Here is a 24,308-nt window from a genome sequence, read left to right as displayed (position 1 = left end):
GAACAGTGTAGACCATGATAAGACTTAAGTCTGCTGTAGTCACATGTGGTGGTGTGGCCAAGTGGTTAACGCATCAGACTAGTAATATAAGGGTTGTTGGTCGCGTTGTTTCATACCCCATCAAGAAGCTTTACACTCTTTGCTTTGTACTGGTTGGCTCCAGGAACAAATTTGAGAGCGTTTCAATATCGTTACAGCTTCCAATGCAGTTAAACTAAAATAAATTAGTATAAACTAGTAGTTACATGGGTAAAATAAGTTGCAGCCAGCAGACTTAAGGTCAAGATCTTTAATTCTTTTCAAAAATTACTGGACTTAATGGATAGGTTTTAAATTTATACACATAGCTCAGTCTACTTTATCACACTTGATATTTTTTGTATACTATATAGAAAATGATAAGTTCACAAGATATCTTGATGCTTGATGAAGGCATTGATTTGAAGCTGAGACTTACGATAATGCATGAAATAGCAATGAGAACAAATCAATTGTCTTATTTGATTGTCTTATTTGATTTCATTGCTGATTTTTTTATTTACATTTAAACTTTCAAAGAATCGCAATCTGTCTTTCAGGAATCTATATCAGCCTCAAAAACTCTTGTCTATCAATAATTTTGACGCAGTAAATCTAGCTGCGATGGGAGGTCAAAAAGCAAATCTTCTACCAGAGTCAGACAATGAAGCTGTGGACGTACCGCACCCAGTTCACGACGAGTCCCAAGGACATTCGTATACACGAGATGTTGATTCCTTCACTGTATTCCCAGCTCTAGCATTCCTGGCAACAGCTCTCGTTGTTTTGTTTTTGTTAAATCAGTATTACAAGGGCAGATCAAAACCAAAACGAAAACGTCCACGAATGAAGAAATTCCATAATTTGATGTATGGTTACAAAGTGCCATCTGTTTGATGAAAGTTTCAGGGTTCATATACTTTATATATATACTCATAAAAAGTGCAAGATTTTGATCCCAATGTGATTATATAACAAAAGATATCTACAGGAAATTGCCGCAATTTATTAATAGAATTGAGGAGAATCGAGATTTTAGCCTGTCACTAGTCAGGTGTCTTTATTTCAACTTTTTAAAAATCCAGGATATACCATATAATGTCTTTCAGGATTAAATGATAATGAAATGACTATAATTGGTCAATTTGCTGACTTTGCTAAAATGTGGAAAATTTGGATAATTATGAATGATTTAATTTTATCACTGTTATACATAGAGGATATTGAATGAGTGTAAGTTCAATACTGAATTTATTGAACAAGTTGAATAAAATTATGCGAGCCACTGGCAAGTATAATATTATATTATTCAACAAGTACAGTAAATTCAATAATGAACCTCACAAATAAAATCTTCTACTTATCACATTTAATGGGTAATTACACTATGTATAACGCAAATATGAATGGCTGTGCAATACCATATTTATGGAGTTGCAAAAGCGGCACAGGTTTGTGATAAAAAGTTTTATTTTAAAGTGTGATTTATTTATATTCAAGGACATGCTGGTGGTGTATGGATTATTACTGATCCTTCACCATAGTTAAAACATGGCGGAAATATTTTACTATTACAGATCCTCGTTACTGATATTAATTATGATGCAAGAGGTGTTTATATCTACTCTGTTTTTGTTTTTCAAATTTACCTGCTGTTGACCTTGAACTTACATGCAAAATAAGGAAACTTAATACATGGGAAAGATAAGAGACAAAAATAAACAATAAAAAACTTCCGCTTCAATGTACCTAATCATAATCTGATTTTTGTCATTTTTCCAAAAAAGTTTTACTGAATTTGGACCAGTCTACTTTTGAAGTTTTTTCATTGGCCAGTTTTAAATCTTAATGTTATTTCAGCCAATCATAAGCAGTACATCCTGACTGGTATACAAACATTATTTTTAAACAGATATATTATTGAATTTTCTTTTTACTTGGTTTATGAAACTAGGTTTATGTATGTATATTTAAATGCAAAATTTATTGTGCTATGTGTAATTATTGGCATTTAATGTTCATTAGTTTGTAGATCATGTAACTAAATGTATATATGAAGTTGTTGAATTTATTTTACATTGTTTTGTGTGATGAGGAATACATTTTTTGAAAATATGCAATAATTTTAGATAACTCAATATGATGAAATCCATTCAGTATTGTATATGTGAAAAAACTACAGGTAGTGAATGAAATATAGTATAGAAATACTCCAAAACTCAGCAAAAGTGAGTTTTCTCCATGTAAGCTGGGGATTAAAACAATTTTTTACAGTTACAACATTGTATATAAGCCCAATGATCACATTATTGGGAATTGTTGTGCACTGTGAAGCTATAACAGTAAGTTTGTTTGTACCACAGATTTGATGGGGAAAAAAACCCAAATATGCTGAGTTCTGGATGAAGACTATTTTACAATGTAGTTTAATTTTTATATAAAATATTTTTATGCAGTTGAAGGAGATAAAGTATTATAACATCATTTGTGTGCATGTCCAGTCATGCAATCTTGTACAAGTATTTGTTAAAATTTTTAAGAAAGATTTTTATTCTACCATTATAAAAGGTTAAATTTGTTAACTTAATGAACTAAAAATGTAACTATTTAATTTATATATCTTTTTAAAGTATTTATTTACAATAAAAAAAAGATTAACACATCTGACATGCTACATCTTTTACATATAAGAATTTTCTTAAAAACTTGAAATATAATTAGTGTGTTTTGTATTGTGAATATTTCCTTTATATGTACTGAATGTTTTTTCCACTGATCTCATTAGGGGGGAGGTTAATCTATGTCATCCCCCATCAGCCTATATTAATTAACTAATGGAATCTAGGTTCACCTATTTCCCCCTGTCTGTCTGGATGTGAATCAAGAAGTGAATTTTTGATCTTACTCTATGATGAAAGATGTTTATGTACTTGTTATTGTTTGACAAACTTAAATAGAGGATATTGAATGAGTGTAAGTTCAATACTGAATTTATTGCACAAGTTGAATAACATTATATTATGCGAGCCTCTGGCGAGCATAATATTATTTTATTCAACAAGTGCAATAAATTCAGTAATGAACTGACACGAATTTAATATTCTATTTATCACATACCCAAAATAAAGACCGTTTTAAGTGAAATGAGATTCATTTTTCATTGATGCGCATATAGTATAATGCTAACATTTAGTGCGTTTTTACACTATGTTTGTATAATGCTAATGACGTCACATCAAGATATATGCACAGCTGTGCAATACCATTTTTACAGAGTCGCAAAATCGGCACAGGTGTGTGAAAAATATTATTAAATAGAGCTCTATCCTTACAGTAATAGTCTAAAGAGTTAACCATTTAGCAAGCCACTACTTATCATACTTACATATAACGCAAAACAAGTCAGTACATGTGTATTTCCAATTGTTTATTATCATAAACATTGTTTATGATACCTTTTAATTGATTTTTAACCAACATTGTTTGAATTATTTTTTTTGTGTGTGTATTTTTTGCAGTGAGTGTTATTCAAATGCCACCTAGTGCCACACTAAACTATATTTTTATCCACAGTTATAACATTGGTCAAGACTAGTTCACAAACAGTAACCTATTTGTGACAATATAATTTTGCTTAATAAGCACGGTCATTTTTAGTTCAAGTTAATTTGCTGATAAAAATCAAGATTTAATATTCAGGTTATTGTAATATTTAGTAGAACTTTTGTCTTGTAAGACTCTTTAATGAATTTTAATTCTTAATTTAAATTTTACTTAAATACATGTAATGTGAAGCAGATTTAGATCGTTAAAACTGTTTATTTCAAAAGCTGAAATTAAGAGATGCAATTCCCATATACATGATCCACTACCTTTATAGCAGAGATTATGTGTACAGAAACAAAGCTGATAATGAAAAATTAGATTAAAGGGAAAGACATGTAGTGTGGCACTATATGCAATATGTTGAGTGTATTTAATGAATACATGTATAATGTATGAGAGTGCCTTTTATGTTCTTTTTGACGATTATTTCATTGTGGGAAATAAATTTTTATAAAATGTGTATTTTGTTCAGTTTTTCATTTGTCCTTAATAGAGTTAATATGCTTTTTATTTACAGATAACATATAGTAAAATTGATTCTAAACAACACTGTATCATTGTCTGGTCATAAAATGCCAGACGTTTAAGTTTGTGACTACTTTTTATACGCCCGTTAATAGTTTCTCCACTGGTGTGTGGGCTGTCTGGCGGGCGGCGTCCAATTTTGTCCGGAGCTTATCTCCTACATGCATGTAGAAATTTTAATGAGCCTTCATGGAAATGTTCACTTCTATGAGAAGCTGTGTCACACACATGAACCAGGTCGAAGTTCAAGGTCACAGAGGTCACCATGTTTTGTCCACAGCAAAACTTCTACATGCATAGAGGGATTTTAATATACATGTAACTTGGCAAAAATGTTCACCTTTGTGAGGCGGATTGTTGCATGCAAAATTTAGGTCCCTGCTGCCAAGGCCAAGGTCACACATAGAGATCAAAGTTCAGACAAAAATATGAAAATGTATTCAGACCATTTAGTCAACATTTATTGAGGGACTCAATAAAAATTATCATGACTACTATTTAGGTTAATATATGCAAGGTCAAGGTCACTTGACTGTAGTAAAGGTCACTAGATGATAATCTATAGAGTTTGTTTGTTTGTTTTATTTTCTAACACCTTTTCCCAACAGTATTTCAGTCATATAGGCGGGTAGTTTCCTAACCATCGTTCCTGGAGAGTTACACCAGTACTAGACTACCTTCCTCCGTGCTACACTACCAAAGCATCTCCTGGAGATCGAACCCACGCCAGAGAGGTAACTGGATTAGAAGTCATAGACTCTAACCCCTCGACCACGGTGGCAGTAAACTATAGAGATTTTGTAAACTATAGAAATTTTGTCCAGAGCATATCTCCTACACATATGAAGGGATTCAAATGGTTGAGCCAATAAAATAATAATCGTACAGTTAGTTATCTTGATCAACATTTATTTACAAAATATTTTATCATGCTAACATAAGTAAAATTCACTTATTTTCACACTATTTTTTATGATGACTCACTTTTTCACATTTTAAAACCACAGTAATTGTTGTTTTTATATAAACTATATATTCATTTATTTCACAAGTCTGATCTCATGCCAAATCCAGGACCTCGAGGAGGTGTGTTAAGAGCTGTCAGGCCTCCTTTTGGTTCACATGAAAATCTCTTGTCCTGACCACTCCTGAAATAAAATATAAAAATAAGTTTTGGGGATTTTTTTTGTAGAAATACAATTTTTAGTCTATAATTTTAAAAGTAGTATGCTGCAGATAAATGTTAAGAGTCCTTGTGTGGACAAATGATAAAAGTTGGAATACTTTGTACATATAAAGTAAAAACTAGAACTATCACTAAATGTGATTAATACCCCCTGCAAGACTGCTTCGGAAATGGGGATGTTACTAGTAACAGAATACCTTGTAAAGAATTGAAACAGAGTTATGGTTGTGGGCAATTAAAGATAGTTGTGGTTCTTGTATGTTGCATTTCCTTTCAATGTGGTTGGCCATTGATGAAGTTTTATTGGATTACTCTGTAAGAAGTCCAGAAAGACAAGGAAAAGGAACAAAGGGCAATAACTCTATAAATACTGAATGGCTATTGTACACTGCACTTCCTCTCATTGCGATTGACCATTGTATGAAGTTGTATTGAATTCCAACTACTAGTTTTCAAGTTATGCATTGGACAAAAAAGTAACAAAAGCAATAACTGTAATTAGTCCAAATAAGAGTTATTGTTCTTGTGCACTGCACTTCATCTCACTGCCCTTGACCATTGTATAAAGTTTCATTGTATTCCAACCATTAATTTTCAAGTTATGCACTGGACAATAAGAAGTAACAAAGGGCAAAAACTTTTAAATTAGTCAAAAAAGAGTTATGCTTTCTGTGCACTGCACTTCCTCTCAATATACTTGACCATAGTATGAAATAGTTTTGAATTCCAACTAGTAGTTTTCAAGTTATGCTCTGGACAAGGAAAAGTAACAAAGGGCAGTAACTCTGTAATTAGTCAAAATGGAGCTATGGTTCTTCTGCAATGCACTTTCTCTTATTGTGGTTGACCATTGTATGAAGTTGTTTTAAATTCCAATCAGTATGTTTAAAGTTATGCTCCAGACAAGGAAAAGTATCAAAGGGCAATAACTCTGTAATTTGTCAAAATGGAGTTATAATTCTTGTGCACTGCATTTCCTCTTAATGTGCTTGACAACTGCATGAAGTTGTATTGAATTCCAACCAGTAGTTTTCAAGTTATGCTCCAGACAAGGAAAAGTAACAAAGGGCAATAACTCTGTCATTAATCAAGATGGAGTTATGGTTCTCATGCACTGCACTTCCTCTCAATGTGCTTGACCATTGTATGAAGTTGTATTGAATTCCAACTAGTAGTCTTCAAGTTATGCTCCAGACAAAAAAAAGCAATCGAAAAGTAGCAAAGGGCATTAACTCTGTAATTAGTCAAAATGGAGTTATGGTTCTTGTGCATGGCACTTCCCCTTATTGTGCTTGGCCATTGTATGAAGTTGTTTTGAATTCCAACCAGTAGTTTTCAAGTTATACTCCGGACAAGAAAAAATAACAAAGGGCAGTAACTCTGTAATTAGTCAAAATGGAGTTATGGTTCTCATGCACTGCACTTCCTCTCAATGTGCTTGACCATTGTATGAAGTTATATTGAATTCCAACAATTAGTCTTCAAGTTTGAGTCCGGACAAAAGAAAGCAATGGAAAAATAACAAAGGGCAATAACTCTATAATTACTTTAGATAGAGTTATGGTTCTTGTGCACTGCACTTCCCCTTATTGTGCTTGACAATTGTATGAAGTTGTTCTGAGTTTCAACCAGTAGTTTTCAAGTTATGCTCCGGACAAGAAAAAGTAACAGTTTTTGTTTTTTTTTCAGTTTATTTCTAGTAATATAGGCCTCAGGCCCAAAATACAAAGTACAACAATACATCAAACAGTAGAGTGATAAATTGCAAATACATTTGTTACTAGATGTAATGAATTGAATTTGTAAATAATTATACAGTATTTATCTCTTCCTTTCTTACATTCATTGCATAATATATATATTTAGCAATAGATATTACTTCATTTATTATTGTTGATGACATGAGAGAATAAAATAAATGGTGGGAATGATGATGTAACCATGTATCTTTAAAATAGACAGCTCTGATATTGTTATATAGTGAACATTAAAAGAAAAAATGATATTCATCCTCAATAACATAAATATTTGTCTTTAGGCAATGACAGCAATATCTTAAATCTCTATCTATTCCAATATGTCTACCTTTCTCTATCATAGGATTATGACATGAGCAGCGAAAATTAGAAAAAGCTCTTCTATACTTATATGCTAAATCTAACTAAGTAAAGTCTTAAAGTACTTGTAATGTAATGCTTTAGGACAAGAATCAACAACAGTATGCCAGTTTTGTGAATAACAATCAAATAAGCGTTGCTTAAACATATTAATGAAATTTAAGTCATCACCGACATCATGAGAGATCCATACGTATCCAAAACCAAATTGAAAAAGCATATCTTAAATGTTGCCAGCCCATGTTTTTCCGTCCAGATTCGTGAAGTCGTTTTAACATCAAATAACAATGTTTTGGGTACCTATGATCTCCCATACGTGTCAGTTTTAACCAGTATTTAACACAATTTGTCATTATAGATAGTACAGAGAGGTAATCTTCCACATTCACCAAGAGCAAAATAGCTTGTTGTATTTTGTGACAAGTTACAATATTGTTTACAGAATTTAACTTGTACAGATTCAATCTTATCAACATAATTATAGCCCCAGATTTCTGACGCATAACACAATATAGGTTTTTACCATTGAATCAAAAATTTTGAACATATCAATAGGATCAATGTGACCAAATTGTCTTTGAAAATTGAATATACAAGCAGAAGCTTTAAGTCCTTGTAGTGCAAGCATCTCTTGTGTTTGGACCATACTAACTTTGGTGTGAAAAATACACCTAAATATTTGTAAAATGGAACAACTTCAATAGGTTCATAATTAAACAACCATTTTTCAGTTTGTTTCAAAACACCGCCATTTCTAAAAACAATGATTTTCGTTTTGCTTAAGTTTATCTTCATCTTAACAGATTTGCAATAATCTTCAATATAATTTATTTGCTGCTGTAGATTTATAACGGTGTCAGAAAAGCTAGACACATCATCAGCAAACATAAGAGCAATTAACTCTTCAATGTCATTGGATACAAAAATACCTCTTTTACATTTTTCATGCAAAAAAGTAACTAGATCATTTATGAAAAGTGAAAAAATTATCGGACTTCCAACACAGCCCTGCCTTGTTCCAGTATTACATGAGAAGAAGCTTGTTAGTTTGTCATCAACTTTAACACATGATTTAAGTTTTGCATACATAGATTTTATTATTATTAAAAATTTTCCATTGATCTTATTTCTAGAAAAAAGCGTCCCATAATTTTTGATGCTGAATACTGTCAAAAGCTTTTGCAAAATCTATGTATATACAATAAAATCTACCCCGTTTCTTCGACAGGTACTTCTGGATCAAAGACATTAGAGTAAAAAATATTATCAATTGTTGAATAGCCTTTCCTAAATCCAGCTTGAGACTCATCAATTACATTATAGTTATCACACCATTTAGTAAGACGAATAGTTAATATATTAACAAATATTTTACATAGGGAATCTATTAAAGAAATACCTCGATAATTATTTGGATCTGATTTAGAACCTTTCTTATGTATTGGAGTGATAATACTTTGACTCCATTCTTCTGGGAAGTTTCCGTTTTCAAAAATTTCATTAAAAAGAGCATTCAAAAATGGTAAAATTATATGAATAGAATGTTTGTACATTTCTAAGCAGACACCATCAGGTCCAGGCGACCGGTTTGCACGTAAATGGTCTATACTTTGCATTATTTCTAGATCAGATATAGGAACGTTAATTTCGTCACAATTTAAGTAATCACGATTCACATTGACCACGGGCTGCTCATCGATAGAACTATTTTCCCCAGTTACAGGATTCAAGAGTAATTTAAAATAATCATACCATTCATTACATGTTATTAAAGAATCTGCATTTTCTTTACTATTACCTTTTTTAAGAATATTCCAGAATTGTTTTGCATTTTTCCTGGAATCAACAAACAGCTTCCGTTTAGCTTTGCAGTGGAAATACTGTTTATTTTAACATATTGCTTTAAAATAAATTTGTTTTGGACGTTTTTTATTTTATTAAATCATCTCTTTCATTTGAAACCCGGAACTGTCTTGGAAAACGGGTTTTATCTCTTTTTTAGAATTTGACATTGGTTATCCCACCATAATGGTTGAGATGATACGTTTTTGTGATGTTTACATTTCATATCATCTGCAGAAACTTTTAAGATATCTAAAAAGTCTGGAAGAAACGAGGACAAAGTTCTATTCTGTGAATTAATACGTATTTCATGAAATTGTTTTGAAACTTAGGCGTAAGATTATTTATAAAATTTTCTTTGAATTCTGGTTTCCACTTATACTTCAGCCATGGTGACATATTCTCACCATTTTCAAAATTATACTGATTTTGACTACCTATAGAAGGGAATGAAAAATGGCAAATAATAGGAAAATGTACAGACTCGTCATTATTATCAACTTTAAAATATGTTACATATTTAAACAAACTAGTAGTAGCTGCCATATAATCTACAACACTGGCTCCATTATTTGCTAAACAAGTATAGTTACCAGGAATATCATCAAAAAATCTTCCATTAAAAACATGTATACCATAAGTACAACATAATTCAATAAGTGATAATCCAAAACGATTAAACTCTGTATCTTTAGATAATCTAGGCATATTAAAATCATCTTCTGGGTATGGTACATCATCATCAAATATAAACAATAGATTATCATCTAACACAAAGTCATTGAAGTTTTTTATACGTGAATTTAAATCTCCCGCCAAAAATAATTCTGCATCGGGATATTTACCTTTAATCTGACTAATACTTGTATTCAAAATTTCAATACCATTATTATCTTCAATCGAATAAATAGACGAGTATTCTGGAGATACATATGTAAATATAAGAATAACATCATTCACATAAATCATAGATTCAGCACTAATTAATAGCACTACACATTCAGTAATATTATCAAATATACGTTTTATAGACCCACGTTTGATCAACCAGTCTTTAACAAAAACCGTCACGCCGCCGGAACCACGTGCAGCTGTATTCTTCTTTCTTCTACAAAAGTTAAAGTTTGTATATCCAGGTAAAAAGTTTTCGAACTCATCATTTGAAACACCCCAAGTTTCACAGAAACTTAATATATCAAAGCGTGAACAGTATGACTGAAAGCTAATATCATTATAATATTTTTTTAATCCTTCAATATTCCAGGAACACATCTTTAAATCAATATTAATAGAATAGTCATTTTCATTGCGGAAGTGATGCCCAAAGTTTGTTTCATGGAGAATAACATTAGAGTTTTGAAAAGACTGAAGACAGTTGTCATTGTTGGTACTTGGGACCTTGCCGATCTCCTATCTTGTAACCGGAACCGGACATTCTTTCTCATTGTCGTATGAATAAACACGATGATTTATGACGAGTTTGTCATATCGTAAAAACGCATTTTCACCCTTGCTAATAGCCTCTTTTAGAAAAGGTATTAAAAGGGCACGTATATTTCTAACTCGTTTCGGGAAGTCCTCACTGATCCTAACATTTGAACCGGAAGAAGAAACATCATTGTGCCGGTCTGACCCTGGGCCACTAATGTTGTCGTCATGGTTACGCTGATTACGCGCTGCCTTGGTGATTTCGCGATACTTCTTCAGCACAGTTTCCTTGTCTTTGTAGAAGGAGAACTTAACAATAAGTGGGCGAGGCTTGTTTTTACTGTATAAACGATGTGCTCTTTCTAGTTTTCAAGTTATGCTCCAGACAAGGAAAAGTAACAAAGGGCAATAACTCTGTCATTAATCAAGATGGAGTTATGGTTCTCATGCACTGCACTTCCTCTCAATGTGCTTGACCATTGTATGAAGTTGTATTGAATTCCAACTAGTAGTCTTCAAGTTATGCTCCAGACAAAAAAAAGCAATCGAAAAGTAGCAAAGGGCATTAACTCTGTAATTAGTCAAAATGGAGTTATGGTTCTTGTGCATGGCACTTCCCCTTATTGTGCTTGGCCATTGTATGAAGTTGTTTTGAATTCCAACCAGTAGTTTTCAAGTTATACTCCGGACAAGAAAAAGTAACAAAGAGCAGTAACTCTGTAATAAGTCAAAATGGAGTTATGGTTCTCATGCACTGCACTTCCTCTCAATGTGCTTGACCATTGTATGAAGTTATATTGAATTCCAACAATAAGTCTTCAAGTTTGAGTCCGGACAAAAGAAAGCAATGGAAAAATAACAAAGGGCAATAACTCTATAATTACTTTAGATAGAGTTATGGTTCTTGTGCACTGCACTTCCCCTTATTGTGCTTGACAATTGTATGAAGTTGTTCTGAGTTTCAACCAGTAGTTTTCAAGTTATGCTCCGGACAAGAAAAAGTAACAAAGGGCAGTAACTCTGTAATTAGTCAAAATGGAGTTATTGTTCTTGTACACTGCACTTCCTCTCAATGTGCTTAACCATTGTATGAAGTTATATTGAATTCCAACCATTAGTCTTCAAGTTATAGTCCGGACAAAAGAAAGCAATGGAAAAATAACAAAGGGCAATAACTCTGTAATTACTTTAGATAGAGTTATGGTTCTTGTGCACTGCACTTCCCCTTATTGTGCTTGACAATTGTATGAAGTTGTTTCGAGTTTCAACCAGTAGTTTTCAAGTTATGCTCCGGACAAGGAAAAGTAACAAAGGGCAATAACTCTGTAATTAGTCAAGATGGAGTTATGGTTCTTGTGCACTGCACTTCCTCTCAATGTGCTTGACCATTGTATGAAGTTATATTGAATTCAAACCATTAGTCTTCAAGTTATGCTCCGGACAAGGAAAATGCAACGGACCGCTGGACCGACCGACCGACCAACCGACCGACCACCGGGTGACTCCTATATACCCCTCCAAACTTCGTTTTTGGGGGTATAATAAAGCTTCTTATTTCGTTGCATGGACTGTTACATACTATACGTACAAGATGAAATGTTATTTCATATACATGTATTATATTTTATCAGAAAAATTCAGCTGGCACACTGAAGATAGCTAAACATATACGAGTAGTGCAAATGTAGATATTAAATTATACTTTTGTCAGTCAAAAAGATCCACTGCAAGAAATCTTTAATATAGTGCAGTATTAATATATGACAAAACAAGAACATTCAGGTTTTGACTGGATTTGTCAATGTCTGTGTGATTAAAGTTAATACATTTTAATAGATCCTGTATAGTATATCATTAACTAAAAATCATCAAAGATGAGAATCCCTTGGCCTATGCTGATTTTTTTTTTTTTTTTGGAGACTTCTCTCTATGAAATATTTTCCAATTTGGCTGCATTTCACACAAATATATAAATATATTCATTCAATATTCATAAAAATAACTATATTGTAGAAAAGGTTTCAACTTACTGGGGACCTGATACTGGCCATTTGCCTTGTTTCAGTTCATCTAATATTTTTTTAGTATCTTCTACAGTTAAATCTTCCTGTAAAATTATCAAACAGGAAAATTGTCAAATATCATATATTTTTGCCATGCCATTTTTTACAGAAAATTAATATTGTGATTCATAGATATTACATTTTTGTCCCAGTATTCTATATAAGAAAGAAGTATAGTTATTAGTTATAATATATCAGTTAGTTTGAGTATCCTTGTAAAATTGAAAAAGATGAAATTTAAATTTAATTTACAGGTTATGCTGAAAATCAAGGTTGTGATGAGTCTGCTGAACTTTTGGCTTTGATTTTTTTAGGTTAAAAATATGGGCTATAAGTGCGAGCCCTGCTTCTGTTACTAATTTCAATCACATTGACACGGTTACAGTCATTGGATGACTACTGCTAGAGAGAGACCTTAAGTTCTCGAGCGAACACTAAAGTAAAAGTTCTGACAATCTGTAAGCTAGCTTGAACACCTCATATGAAAGAATTTAAAGTCTGTGATAGGATTCGAAACCACAGCGATAAAGGGGAAAAGATTGTCATTCATTTTATAAATATTACAGGATGCCAATCATAATCTATGTCGTCTGAAAAAAAACCACATCATTTACTACTTACATAAAATTTATCATTGACTTGCATCATAGGTCCATTAACACATGCACCTAAACATTCAACCTCTACCAGTGTAAACTTTCCATCTTTAGTTGTCTCCCCTACTTTAATACCTATAATAAAAATATTCATAAAGCTGATAAAACAGTTATCTTTCAATGTTCAGAAACCTGTTATAAATGGTTAACATGACATCATGACATACAAATATCATATATGAAGCAAAATAGCAAACCACTATAACCATAATAAAACATAGTAAATGCTTTACAATCACATTTGTTTACAGAATGCATTTCATGCAGAGTAATTCCACTATGTTACAATTGTGCCTATCTCTGTTTGTTTAATTTCTTAGGCTCACCAACACCGTCATATGGTGCCAATCTTTCGTAGCCACTTATGTTTATTTAATTGTTTAAGTTACAAAACTGTGAAAAAACACTGAAAAGGTCAACTTCATTCAACCTTATAATTAAGTTATTTTTAAATCAAAATAATCCATATTACAAAAAAACTTGATAATAACACTAATTATCCCAAGGAGAAAGGTATCGTAAAATAAATTCGGAGACTTTCAATATGAAATATTTACCTAATTCTTCCTTCACACAATCTAGAATGACATCTGATCCTACTCCATTTAGCATACATGGTGTGGTTGTGCACATCTGTACCAAATATTTACCAACTGGTTCTCTACAAATACGAATACAACAACAGATCACTTCAAGGTGAAAATATTGTTTATTTTAAATCCTATACAAACATAAACTGTGTAAGTCTTTATTCTTTGAGTTAACTTAATTTCTGGCTTAAGCAAAAAGGATAAAAGAATAAAATGTCCCGGAAACAAATATGCTGCTATTTTAAGTAGGACTTTAACTGTTTAGCAATATTTTGGTGCCTGTGACATTCGCGTCTATCCCTTTCATGGAAGAATTCTTTTTCAAAATATAAACAGTAATTTTGTTTACTACAGGTAACAGGTATACAACTTTATATACTTTACACAAAAAGAGTAATATTTATTCAAGGACAACAAGTTTATTTACTCTGAACAATAATGAATATCCTATTGATTAAGATTGGAATATCTGTTCGAGGGAAAGATATTCTGACCTGAACCACACACACATTTTTTCTTTTTTATACAACCATATTCTATCATATTATAAATTCTTCACATAAAAAAACCCCCAAAAAATCAATTTTTCATGGAAATTTATGTCATTTCATCCGTAACTTTTTTCTTACAATAGCATATGAATTTATAATGGCGAAATGAAGTCATTCTAAGAATACAGTTTCATTCTTAAATGATGTCATTTTAATGCAGTTCATTCATAAAATGAGCTTAAATGATGTCACTGTAAAGCATGCAAGTCATCTGGCAACCCCATGCAAAATGAAATTTCGAGGACGCGGAGAAACATATTCTCACATAAGTCCATACCTGTAGTTTAGGATTTGAAAACTGGATAAGCTCTTTCAAACAATGTGATTCAGACAAAAAGTTATACCTGTTAAACATTGTATAAAATGTAGCTACTTCGTAAACTCTCATTCTTGGCATTTTCAACAGGTCTGCTACAGCGTGCATTGCAGATAGTGGTGTCCAACCTGATATAAACAGAACACATAACATAAAATACATAGTGGTGTCCAACCTTATATAAAAAACATTAGTCAGGGCTTTTTTCAAAAGGTTGGGGAAGCAGCACCTTAATTTTGGGGGGAAAAAAAACACAAAATATATTTGCAAAAGAGGAAGAAAAAACTTGATGTAAATTCAATTTTTTGGGGAAAACTGCATGATTTTAAAGAATTTTTCTTTGTGGAAGCAGCCCTAAAATGGCCCCTGCTATAGAAGAACAGCCCTGATAGTGATTATTTACCTAACAAATAAATATCTAGAGGTGTCTAGAAATATACAAGAAAGTAGTCTAATATTAAACACTTAATGGCAGCTAACCAAAAGTCAGAAATATATACATGCATATAATGTTGAGTATGACATATCCTGGTGTATGACTTCATCTTTTAACATATCCTAAAATAAAGTTTAAACTCTGTTGCTTTACAAAACACATAATTATGATGAAAGAATGATTCTAACAATTTCCAAGTTCTATAATACAAACCATGTTGTCTCTGTGCTAAATCTAGCAGTGGTATACATGCCGCTGCCTCGTGACCTTCCGGGTAATTCTTTATTATCAAAGCCGCTTTCTATAATATCAACAAATATACAAAATATAAAAAAAGTCACATTTTTTTGACACATTTGTAAATTTTATACTCCATTTATCACAGTAGAACAGCAATTTCATTTCATTTTAAGATAAGTTTTATTTCAAGTTGGCAAGTTTACAAACAGTACAACATAAGCTCAAAGAGATTTTATTACCATTTTAAATTGAGATGTAAAATATATTTTACTTCCTTAAAATTAGTAATATATAATTATATCAGTTAATGCCTGTGAAATTTTTTCTTTCTTACAGAATGATAATTGTAAGAATTTTGGGTATTTTACCTTCAGATTTTCAGGTGAGAATTCAAATGGTGTATCAGGGTTGTTATCAGCTGTATGTCTGTGCTGAAAATAAAATAATTCATTTATTACAAACAATGCTAATAATATGTATACATTTTGTATTAAGAATGGTATACATACATTACAGGAATGCCTGTTACAAATATTTTTCGGTTAGGATTATTATTCTGAGTTACATCAACACTATTAAGGTCGCAAGGTGGAGGAGAAAATTGCAGACCTGTGCCACTATATTTTTTTTCAATCAACAGGCACCACATTCTGGATAGCTTCCTCAAATAAAAAAATAAAAATCTTGAGAATATAATACTGACTTACACACGATATATTTACCATTTAAAAAATTCAAAAACATAGGAATAATACTTACAACAAACAGGTGGTCACTGCACAGAGGGGCAGCTGTGTGTAACTTCCTCACCTGCTGACTCTGAAATATATCAAAATATGATATCAAGTACCAGATGACAGTAATTACAAAATTGTTATTACAAAAATGCTTGTGTTGTTTTTTGTTTTTCTGTAACATACTGCTCATATTCTTTAAAACAAAAATGGTGTTAAACATACATGCCATAATGTCCCGTATATCCGGGAAAGTCTCAGAAATAAGGTGTCTGTCCCTGAGATGATTTATGTCCAGGTGAAAAAAAAAAATCTAAAATAATCTACTTTGTAGCAAGGAACTTTACATTTTTATATAATTTTATACTGTGCTCCTCTTAGTTCACGGTACTTAACACTTTAAAACAGTAAAGAAGACAAACAATAAACTTACACTACAAAAAATTTCATAAACTGTATCATTTAGTCATTTTTCTGCTATATGACACAAGGAAACAACAATATATTCAATCAAAATAAGTTTTAATCTGTCAGATGTAGACCGTGTGTCGGCCATTTTGAAAACAGTATGTCATCATTTAACTCGCGATAATTGTGTTTTATTTCCGTTTTTTTCATGTTTCAGTTAAAATTTCTTATGTTATTTTGCATAATTTTAAATATTAAAAGTATCTTTACATTGTAACTCAAAATTTTTTTTTCAACAAACAAGAACATTTAGAAAAATGATGATTGTTTCAGACGTATGCACAAATTTAATGGACTTTTGTTGTTTTTTGCAGAAGTTTATAAAATGTTGTTCAGTTTTACGTAAAAATCTATAGATTTAAATTATTTTGCACAAAAACTTTGTTGTTAAGGTGTTTGAATAAAATATGTCAATTCTGACCAATTTTAACACTGGTCACATGAAAATATGCCATTACCGTGAGATAAGTGATGACGCGGAATTAGTGAATCCGGGTCAGCTCGGCCCTAAAACATACTCGGCCCCCGAGTCAGCTCGGCCCTATTCCAACTCGGCACGGGTCAACTCGGCCCACTTTTAAAAATGGGTAAAGGACATCAAAGGACTCCTATTGTCACGGGCTATTATTATCAATCAATGGGTACGTTAAATATACCGATTAATTATTATTAATGATAATTATGATTGACTTATTCATTCAAATTTGATTAGTGACCACCTGCAATTAATTAGAAGCTTATGCTATTAAGTAAACACGTTTTTGTTTCATATTTTTTTGAAAATTACTTTACAAACAAAATGCATCTAAGGAAACACATTTTTATTATATCTATATTCACAGGCACAAGTATCGGACCTGGGAAGAAAAAATATGAAGTTATTTTATCAATCTGTTCATATTTTTTCTTCCCAGGTTCGATAATCGTGCCTGTGTCTATATTAATTTTATAGAATCTGCAAGACAAATAAATAACTTTTTTTTTCTAAATATACTTTATTTCAGCAGAGGTACAATGTATAATTATATAATAATAATAAGATATTTCTCATTATTCATTTACCTTAACAACATGCAAAGCAAAGTAAATACGTTATAGGCCTATATATTTTTGTAAAGTGGGCCGAGTTGACCCGTGCCGAGTTGACCCGTGCCGAGTTGGTATAGGGCCGAGTTGACTCTTTTCCGAATTAGTGATGTTGATGTTAGGTCCCTATCTTTTCCTTTCTTACATAAATGACCTCCCAGATAGCGTCAAAGGTAAGGTTAGACTCTTTGCAGATGATACTGTTGTCTACCTAACCATCAGATCTAAACAAGATGCCCAAACCCTCCAAGATGACCTCCATGCATTAGAAAAATGGGAAAAAGACTGGTCCATGGAATTCAACCCTGACAAATGTGAAGTTCTCAGGATAACAAGAAAAAGAAACCCTGTAATATTTCCTTATACCCTCCATAACATCCAACTAAACTCAACTCAAGAAGCGAAATACTTAGGAGTCACTATTAGTCAAGACCTTTCATGGACCAAACATATAAACAACATCACATCTAAAGCAAATAACTCCCTCAGATTCATTAGAAGAAATGTTAAAACTCCAAATAAAAAGATAAAAGAAACTGCATATAAGACCTATGTTAGACCTCAGGTTGAATATTGCTCCATAGTTTGGCATCCTTGGCAGAAATACTTAATTTATAAGATAGAGCAAGTACAAAGATCAGCTGCTAGATACATTTTTAATGATTATGACTATACAAGTAGTGTCTCAAAAAATGATAAATGATCTTAATTGGCAAACCCTTGAACAGCGTCGAAACATCAGTGCTGTAACCTACTTGTATAAAATCCAAAACAATATTGTTTTTGTTGACCACCAACACCTTACTCAAACAAGAAATCTGAACTACCTGATACCCTACTCGAGGACACAATATCATCAAAATTCTTTCTTTCCTAGGAGCATACGTCTTTGGAATAGCCTTCCCCTTACTGTTCAGTCTAGCCCCAGTTTAAACATCTTTACTGAGAGGCTTGACCCATTCTATAAATTCTAAACTGCACACCATGTTTTTAAAGTAATAGTCTTGTAGAACTTTTATTCTTTTAACTTTTTAATTTGCATATAAACAAATTCTTTTATTAACAGTTCCCTGACAACGCGCCTGCTAGTCATAATCAGAATTGATTGTTAAGCAGTATGATGTAGATGTAGATAGATGTAGTTGAGTATATAATTTGCCCAGTTTTTATTAACTATTCTAGAACGCTAATAACGAACGATTATCCCCTTACAGCATTGCAAAAGAGTTGAAATTTCATTAACCAGGCTGTAATTAACAACCAAATTAAGAAACAATACTTTAAAGGGCTAAATCCTGATTAAGTGCAAAGAACCCATTCCCCACCCACAAAAAATGCACAGTGTCATTACTACACATTGAAAAATTAGAAGTTTTAAAAATTGTTTTAACTTGTAGTGATTTGCAAGTTGTAAGAAATGAATAATACTTTGCAAAATCAGTTAAACCTACAGCAGAAGACAATAATCGGCGGCTAAACGCCAGCATTTTCAATCCGTAATTTGTTTTGTAAGTCACCGGAAGCTGTCCTGGATCAGCAACGGAGTTAATTTTTTATAGCGAGTTGAAAATTGTTAACCTAAATAATCGTCTAGACCTAATTAAATAATAAAGTTTTGTATATAATTAATTCTAACACTTGCCAGTGTTCCTTTTTGAATTTACCTTTTCGGTTTAATTTGCTGCAGGACTCGTTTACTATGGCCACAATGTAAACAATATGGCGGCCTACTGAGCAAAAAAAAAATTCATTCATGTTTATACAACAATAAAAAATATTGTGTTATTTGTCATCTTTTAAGCTACATTTTTTATTGAATTGAATAAGAACATTGATAAGGTGCTTCCAAATCAAAATAAGCAACATGTGATTAACTTTCAATTCAGTAAATTGTCAGTATGAGTGAGTAAACAACATGATAATACATGAACTATTGCCAGTTTAATTCTTAGCTACAAGAAAACTATATTTTGTTGTAACAGGAGCTAAACTTGTAACATCATGGCTACAAAGGTCGGTGTTAATCGTGCAAAGAAAAGGGCACAAACTAGTACTCGTGAGAAAGTTGTGTTCAGTATATTTGTTAAGCTATTCACAGGAGAAAAATTTCCACTTAAAAACATTTCTAGTGAAATGAAGATTAGAGACTTGAAAATGTACATGGAGTTCGCAACAGGTGTTCCAGTTCATATGCAAAGAATCAGCTATTTAGATGATGGTAATCCACTGAATTGTTTGTTATTCCACAACGTAAAGATCCTTTTTTAGACTTAGACATTATCTTTCATTGTCTTTCAGTAGCATCAGTAATTGCATGGTGCAGATGTAGGAAGTCAAAAAAGAATCTCAATTCAGACAAGATTCTGATTTATGTTCTCCAATAAAGAAATCTTTGTGAAATAACGAGGCTTACTCCTGTCTTCCATCCTATCATTTTTAAACATGTTCAAGATCCTTATAAATGTTTAATTCCTTATCAAAGTTTTAAGGTAAAATCATGAAAAATTTAACATGAAATAAGGCAAAGCCTATGAACAGGGAAGTTGGTTTAAAAAAAAGTTCATTTTTCCATTTGAAAGGTGTCACTCGGTATTTTATGCACTGCCTCCGTTTTCACTTGGAATACTCAACGTTTATTATTAATTTGAAAAGTTGTGATTGTTTGTAATCGGAATACCCGCCGATTATCATTTAGAAACATTGAAAATGGCGGCACCCGACTAAAACTGGCATTGAAAATGTCATTGATCAGTATAGAATTTGTTTTTTTTATTTGATTTTCTTTTAAATATACATGTGTAGTCTGTAGCCAGGCAAGTCAAAGGCCGGGCACATGTACATGTATTCCCATCTGTCCATGAACCATAAAAATAATATGAAATTTCACAGGGAAGTTGTTAAAAAATTCCTTTCATTCTTTCCGTTTTAAAATTGTCATTCGGTATTACATGCACCAGTTCCGTTTTCACTCGGAACACTCGACGTTTATTATTTATCTGAAAAGTTGAGATTTGTTCCGTTATCGCCCAGAATACCCCGCCTTTTATCATTGAGTTACATTGTAAATGGCGGCGCCCGACTAGAACTGACACTGAAAATTTCATTGATAGGTATAGAATTCTATATATTTTTTATTTGTTTTTTATTTGATTTTCTTTTAAATATACACAACGTCACGTGTAGTCTATAGCCGGGTTTTGTATAGACTAAATCTATATTGAGCAATTTCTGTTTGTATTGAAGGTGAACTTTTAGACCAAACTGATATCCGCAGCAATGACATTGTTCCTGGTGCAACACTTATGATGCATGTCTGGCCTATGTGGAAAGAGTTAATCGAAGCATGTTCAACTAATGATCTAGAATGGGTATGTTATACAATATTAAGCAAATGCAATTTATACATAATTATAAGGTCATCACAGGTTTTGTATTACTTTTGTATTCAGGGTATAAGTTTGGTATTACAGATACTTGTTGATCAATATTAAAACTAACTCATTTTTTTTTATGTGTGTTTTAAACAAAAGCAAGAACCATTATGTTTGTATCAGCATGCATTATTGTATAGCCCTTAGTAAGAGATGTAATTTATGAAGATTAGCATTTCACATTTACACAACTAATATGTTTTCAGGTGTTTCGTCTTGGTGTCACCCAGCCAACTGATTATCACACACCAGGTAGTGACTACATGACAAAAAGAGCCCGGAAGGCATGGCTGCAGGAACGTGCATTTCTTGCCTTGTTCATTGCAGCACATAGAGGCCATGAAAAACTAGTCAGGAGATTGATAGAAGCTGGTAATTGTTTCAATTATTTTATGTTTTCCATTACTATTTTGCAGCAGTGCACAAACATTTTCATGTTATTTTTAATGAAATTTTTTAAAAGGGCTTACAAAATGAATGACAAATAATAAGAATTCATATTTTCTCTCATTGTGTCTATATTCTACTGAACGCCTTATTGGTCTGCCCAACAGTTTTTTGCACCCACCATTTTGGGGGTTGGGTACTATAGATAATTGCCCTTGTCCATCTGTTGACCGCAGTTGGTATTGCATGAAACTTCAAAAGTATAATTGCTAGAGTCATGACACTTTCTAAGAATAGTTGTCAGCATGTGAACTTTAATGCCTTGGCTATTTGTTTAAAATTAAGTGGGGATTAGCAAAGAAATTGCTACTGTTATAAGACCAGTAATTGTACTGTACAGATTTTTTGTGGCAAAACAATAGAAACATCATACATGGAGCTTGATAGGCACTCTTACCATGACTTTGTTCAAGTTATGTACATGTACTTGTTAACATAACTGATATGCAATTGTTGATATAATGACATAGTGAAAGTACTACTAAGTACATGTATATTGTTTATATATGAATAAAACTGTAACAATTTGTTTTTTAAGGAGCTGATGTCAATGCCTGTACACCATTGGGGCGTACTCCACTGCATGTGGCAGCATCACAGGGTCATGGTCACATTGTAGATCTGCTCCTGGAGAAAGGTATGTATTATAAGCATTTATAGGTTCTGTGTGCAATGATTGTAACATAAAATAGTTACAATGATTTCACACCTAGCCCACAATTTTATTTATTTACATAAATTTTCATACCATATTATTGTTTACTTTTATGAACTTTTTTGTTTGTAAATCATTTACTTATATTTGTAATTGTTTAGTATTTGTTTAGTTTAGTTCTATTTTGTACTTGTTACATATATGTACATGTATATAGGCTCTTTCATCTGAAATGATGGACAGTGTTTATTGTGTTGATGATAATTAACTAACTTAGGCTTAATTAATGCTGTTAGCACTCGTCTATAATAGATCTGTTTTAACGATGGTGCTGGGTAATTTGTTGAGTGTAATTGGCTTATTAACACTTCAAACATTTCTTTAGGTGCAGATATCGATGCGGAGGATGAATCTGGTGCATCAGCACTTACCATTGCCGCGAGATTCGGACACAAAACCTGTGAGCGACATTTATTCTTGTTCAGATGGCAGGAACGTGCCAAGCGCACAAAACCAAGTGCCGAGCCTCCAAGAATGGCCCATCAGTATTACGATTCCTCGTTTCCGGTGTGGAAACGTGGTGGAAAATGTCAAATATATTTCATGAACATTTTACCACCTGGTGAATATGAGGGATCGAGATTCAATTCTCCAAAGAAACGAACTGAATTAACCGAGGATGAAATAGAAGAAATTGAAGCCATTGGACGAGGTAATTTTCTTTTAGCTGTATCAAATGTTTGATTATATTTTGTTGTCACATTGTTTTAAATAAAATCATTTTTCTAGTGATCAACAAAATGTACATTTATAAATAGATTATTATTACAATTTCATAAATGATGCGAAATGATGTGCGTTTTGGAATACCAGTAGTAATGGACAAGTTGTTGTTTCCTTGAGAAAGAAACTTTACACTCATTGCTTATACTAGTTGGTTCCAGAAACAGATTTGATAGTGTGTCTTAATAAACCGACAGCTTCCTACAAAATAGAAAAGAAAAAATTGTTTAAACTAGATTTTATTATTTGTATGAGGAGGGATGTCACCTAGTTCCTTAAATGTTTATGCCCGCTAGTGTTTAAAATAATGCATGAAATGGAAACAGGGATTTCCCTCCACATACACTAATCGTGTAGCATTTACATAACCCTGAAGCAGGAAAAAAAATCACATGCCATTTTCGTATCTTTTTATCTTTTGCTCAACCAGAACCGGCAAAATCTGATTTTAATTTCCATGCCGGTTTTATTTGAATCATTTCTTTACTTGTTCATATAATGTTTATTAAGTAAATTTTGGAAAATTATTGTCTCACTCTGTACAGACTGTGGGATAACCTGGGCAAAACGAACAACCCTATAATTTAGATTATATGTGAATATACTTTTAAGTATGCTGCAGTATAAAACTTGCTTTAAAATAATTTTGTAATAAAATGAAATGTTGATTCATTACAGACGGAAGATTACCTGCCATTAAAGAAGGGAAAAGATTGCGAGCGAAAAGGTACGTATCATGTTTACATGAAGCTTGTGCAGAAGAAAAGCTTGCTCCACATGTCACCTGTATATATTATATTATATGTATATAATAACTAATCTACTAAATATACATAAATATAGATAAAAAAAAAAAAAATTTACTTCTGACAATTACATGTTTTTATAAGAGCTCCACTTTAATGTCAAAAAGCCTGAAAACTTAAAAAAAGATTTTAATTCTAACATAGATTGACTGAGGCATTTAAAGCATAAAGATAATTTATATTTTTTTCTTCTTTTTTTTTAATCAATTTTGTGTTGTTTTTTCACAAGAAAAGTTTTGGTCCAAACCTAAATCAAATGGTACAGAAATCTCTAAAAAATATTTCCAGTCCTGTCATGTAAAAAAAACAACCTTCGTGGAGTCC

General features: G+C 32.1%; 3 protein-coding genes across 3 annotated transcripts in view; 2 read left to right on the top strand and 1 right to left on the bottom strand.

Moving 5' to 3' along the window:
* The window catches only part of LOC132717740 (membrane-bound transcription factor site-1 protease-like), a 28,842-nt gene extending 24,758 nt beyond the window's left edge, over positions 1-4,084 (top strand). Inside the window, exon 26 of the mRNA XM_060701294.1 lies at positions 579-4,084. Coding sequence (XP_060557277.1) covers positions 579-915 — 337 coding nt within the window. The 3' untranslated portion in view covers positions 916-4,084. The remainder of the gene's footprint in view (positions 1-578) is intronic.
* Positions 4,085-5,041: 957 nt separating this feature from the next.
* LOC132717739 (NADH dehydrogenase [ubiquinone] flavoprotein 2, mitochondrial-like) lies at positions 5,042-19,453 on the bottom strand. Its single transcript, XM_060701293.1, has 9 exons — positions 19,314-19,453; positions 16,334-16,393; positions 15,943-16,005; positions 15,548-15,635; positions 14,927-15,026; positions 13,999-14,102; positions 13,407-13,516; positions 12,753-12,829; positions 5,042-5,297 (listed from the first exon to the last, which is right to left on the bottom strand). Exons 1-9 carry the CDS (start codon positions 19,347-19,349, stop codon positions 5,195-5,197), a joined length of 741 nt encoding a protein of 246 aa, XP_060557276.1. The 5' UTR covers positions 19,350-19,453; the 3' UTR covers positions 5,042-5,194.
* Positions 19,454-19,578: 125 nt separating this feature from the next.
* On the top strand, positions 19,579-23,905 carry LOC132717738 (uncharacterized; the record flags this gene model as incomplete). Its single annotated transcript, XM_060701292.1, is given in 6 exon segments — positions 19,579-20,080; positions 21,106-21,230; positions 21,500-21,665; positions 22,279-22,377; positions 22,781-23,107; positions 23,857-23,905. Coding segments are annotated over 6 exon segments (983 nt in total), but the record flags the coding sequence as incomplete, so codon positions are not given.
* Positions 23,906-24,308: the final 403 nt, after the last annotated feature.

The sequence above is a fragment of the Ruditapes philippinarum genome, unplaced genomic scaffold (genome assembly GCF_026571515.1).
Source record: "Ruditapes philippinarum isolate M1 unplaced genomic scaffold, ASM2657151v2 ctg2682_1_1_1_1, whole genome shotgun sequence".
Classification (NCBI taxonomy): domain Eukaryota; kingdom Metazoa; phylum Mollusca; class Bivalvia; order Venerida; family Veneridae; genus Ruditapes; species Ruditapes philippinarum.
Note: the sequence above shows the minus strand (reverse complement) of the source record. Positions and strands in the feature narration are given on the sequence as shown.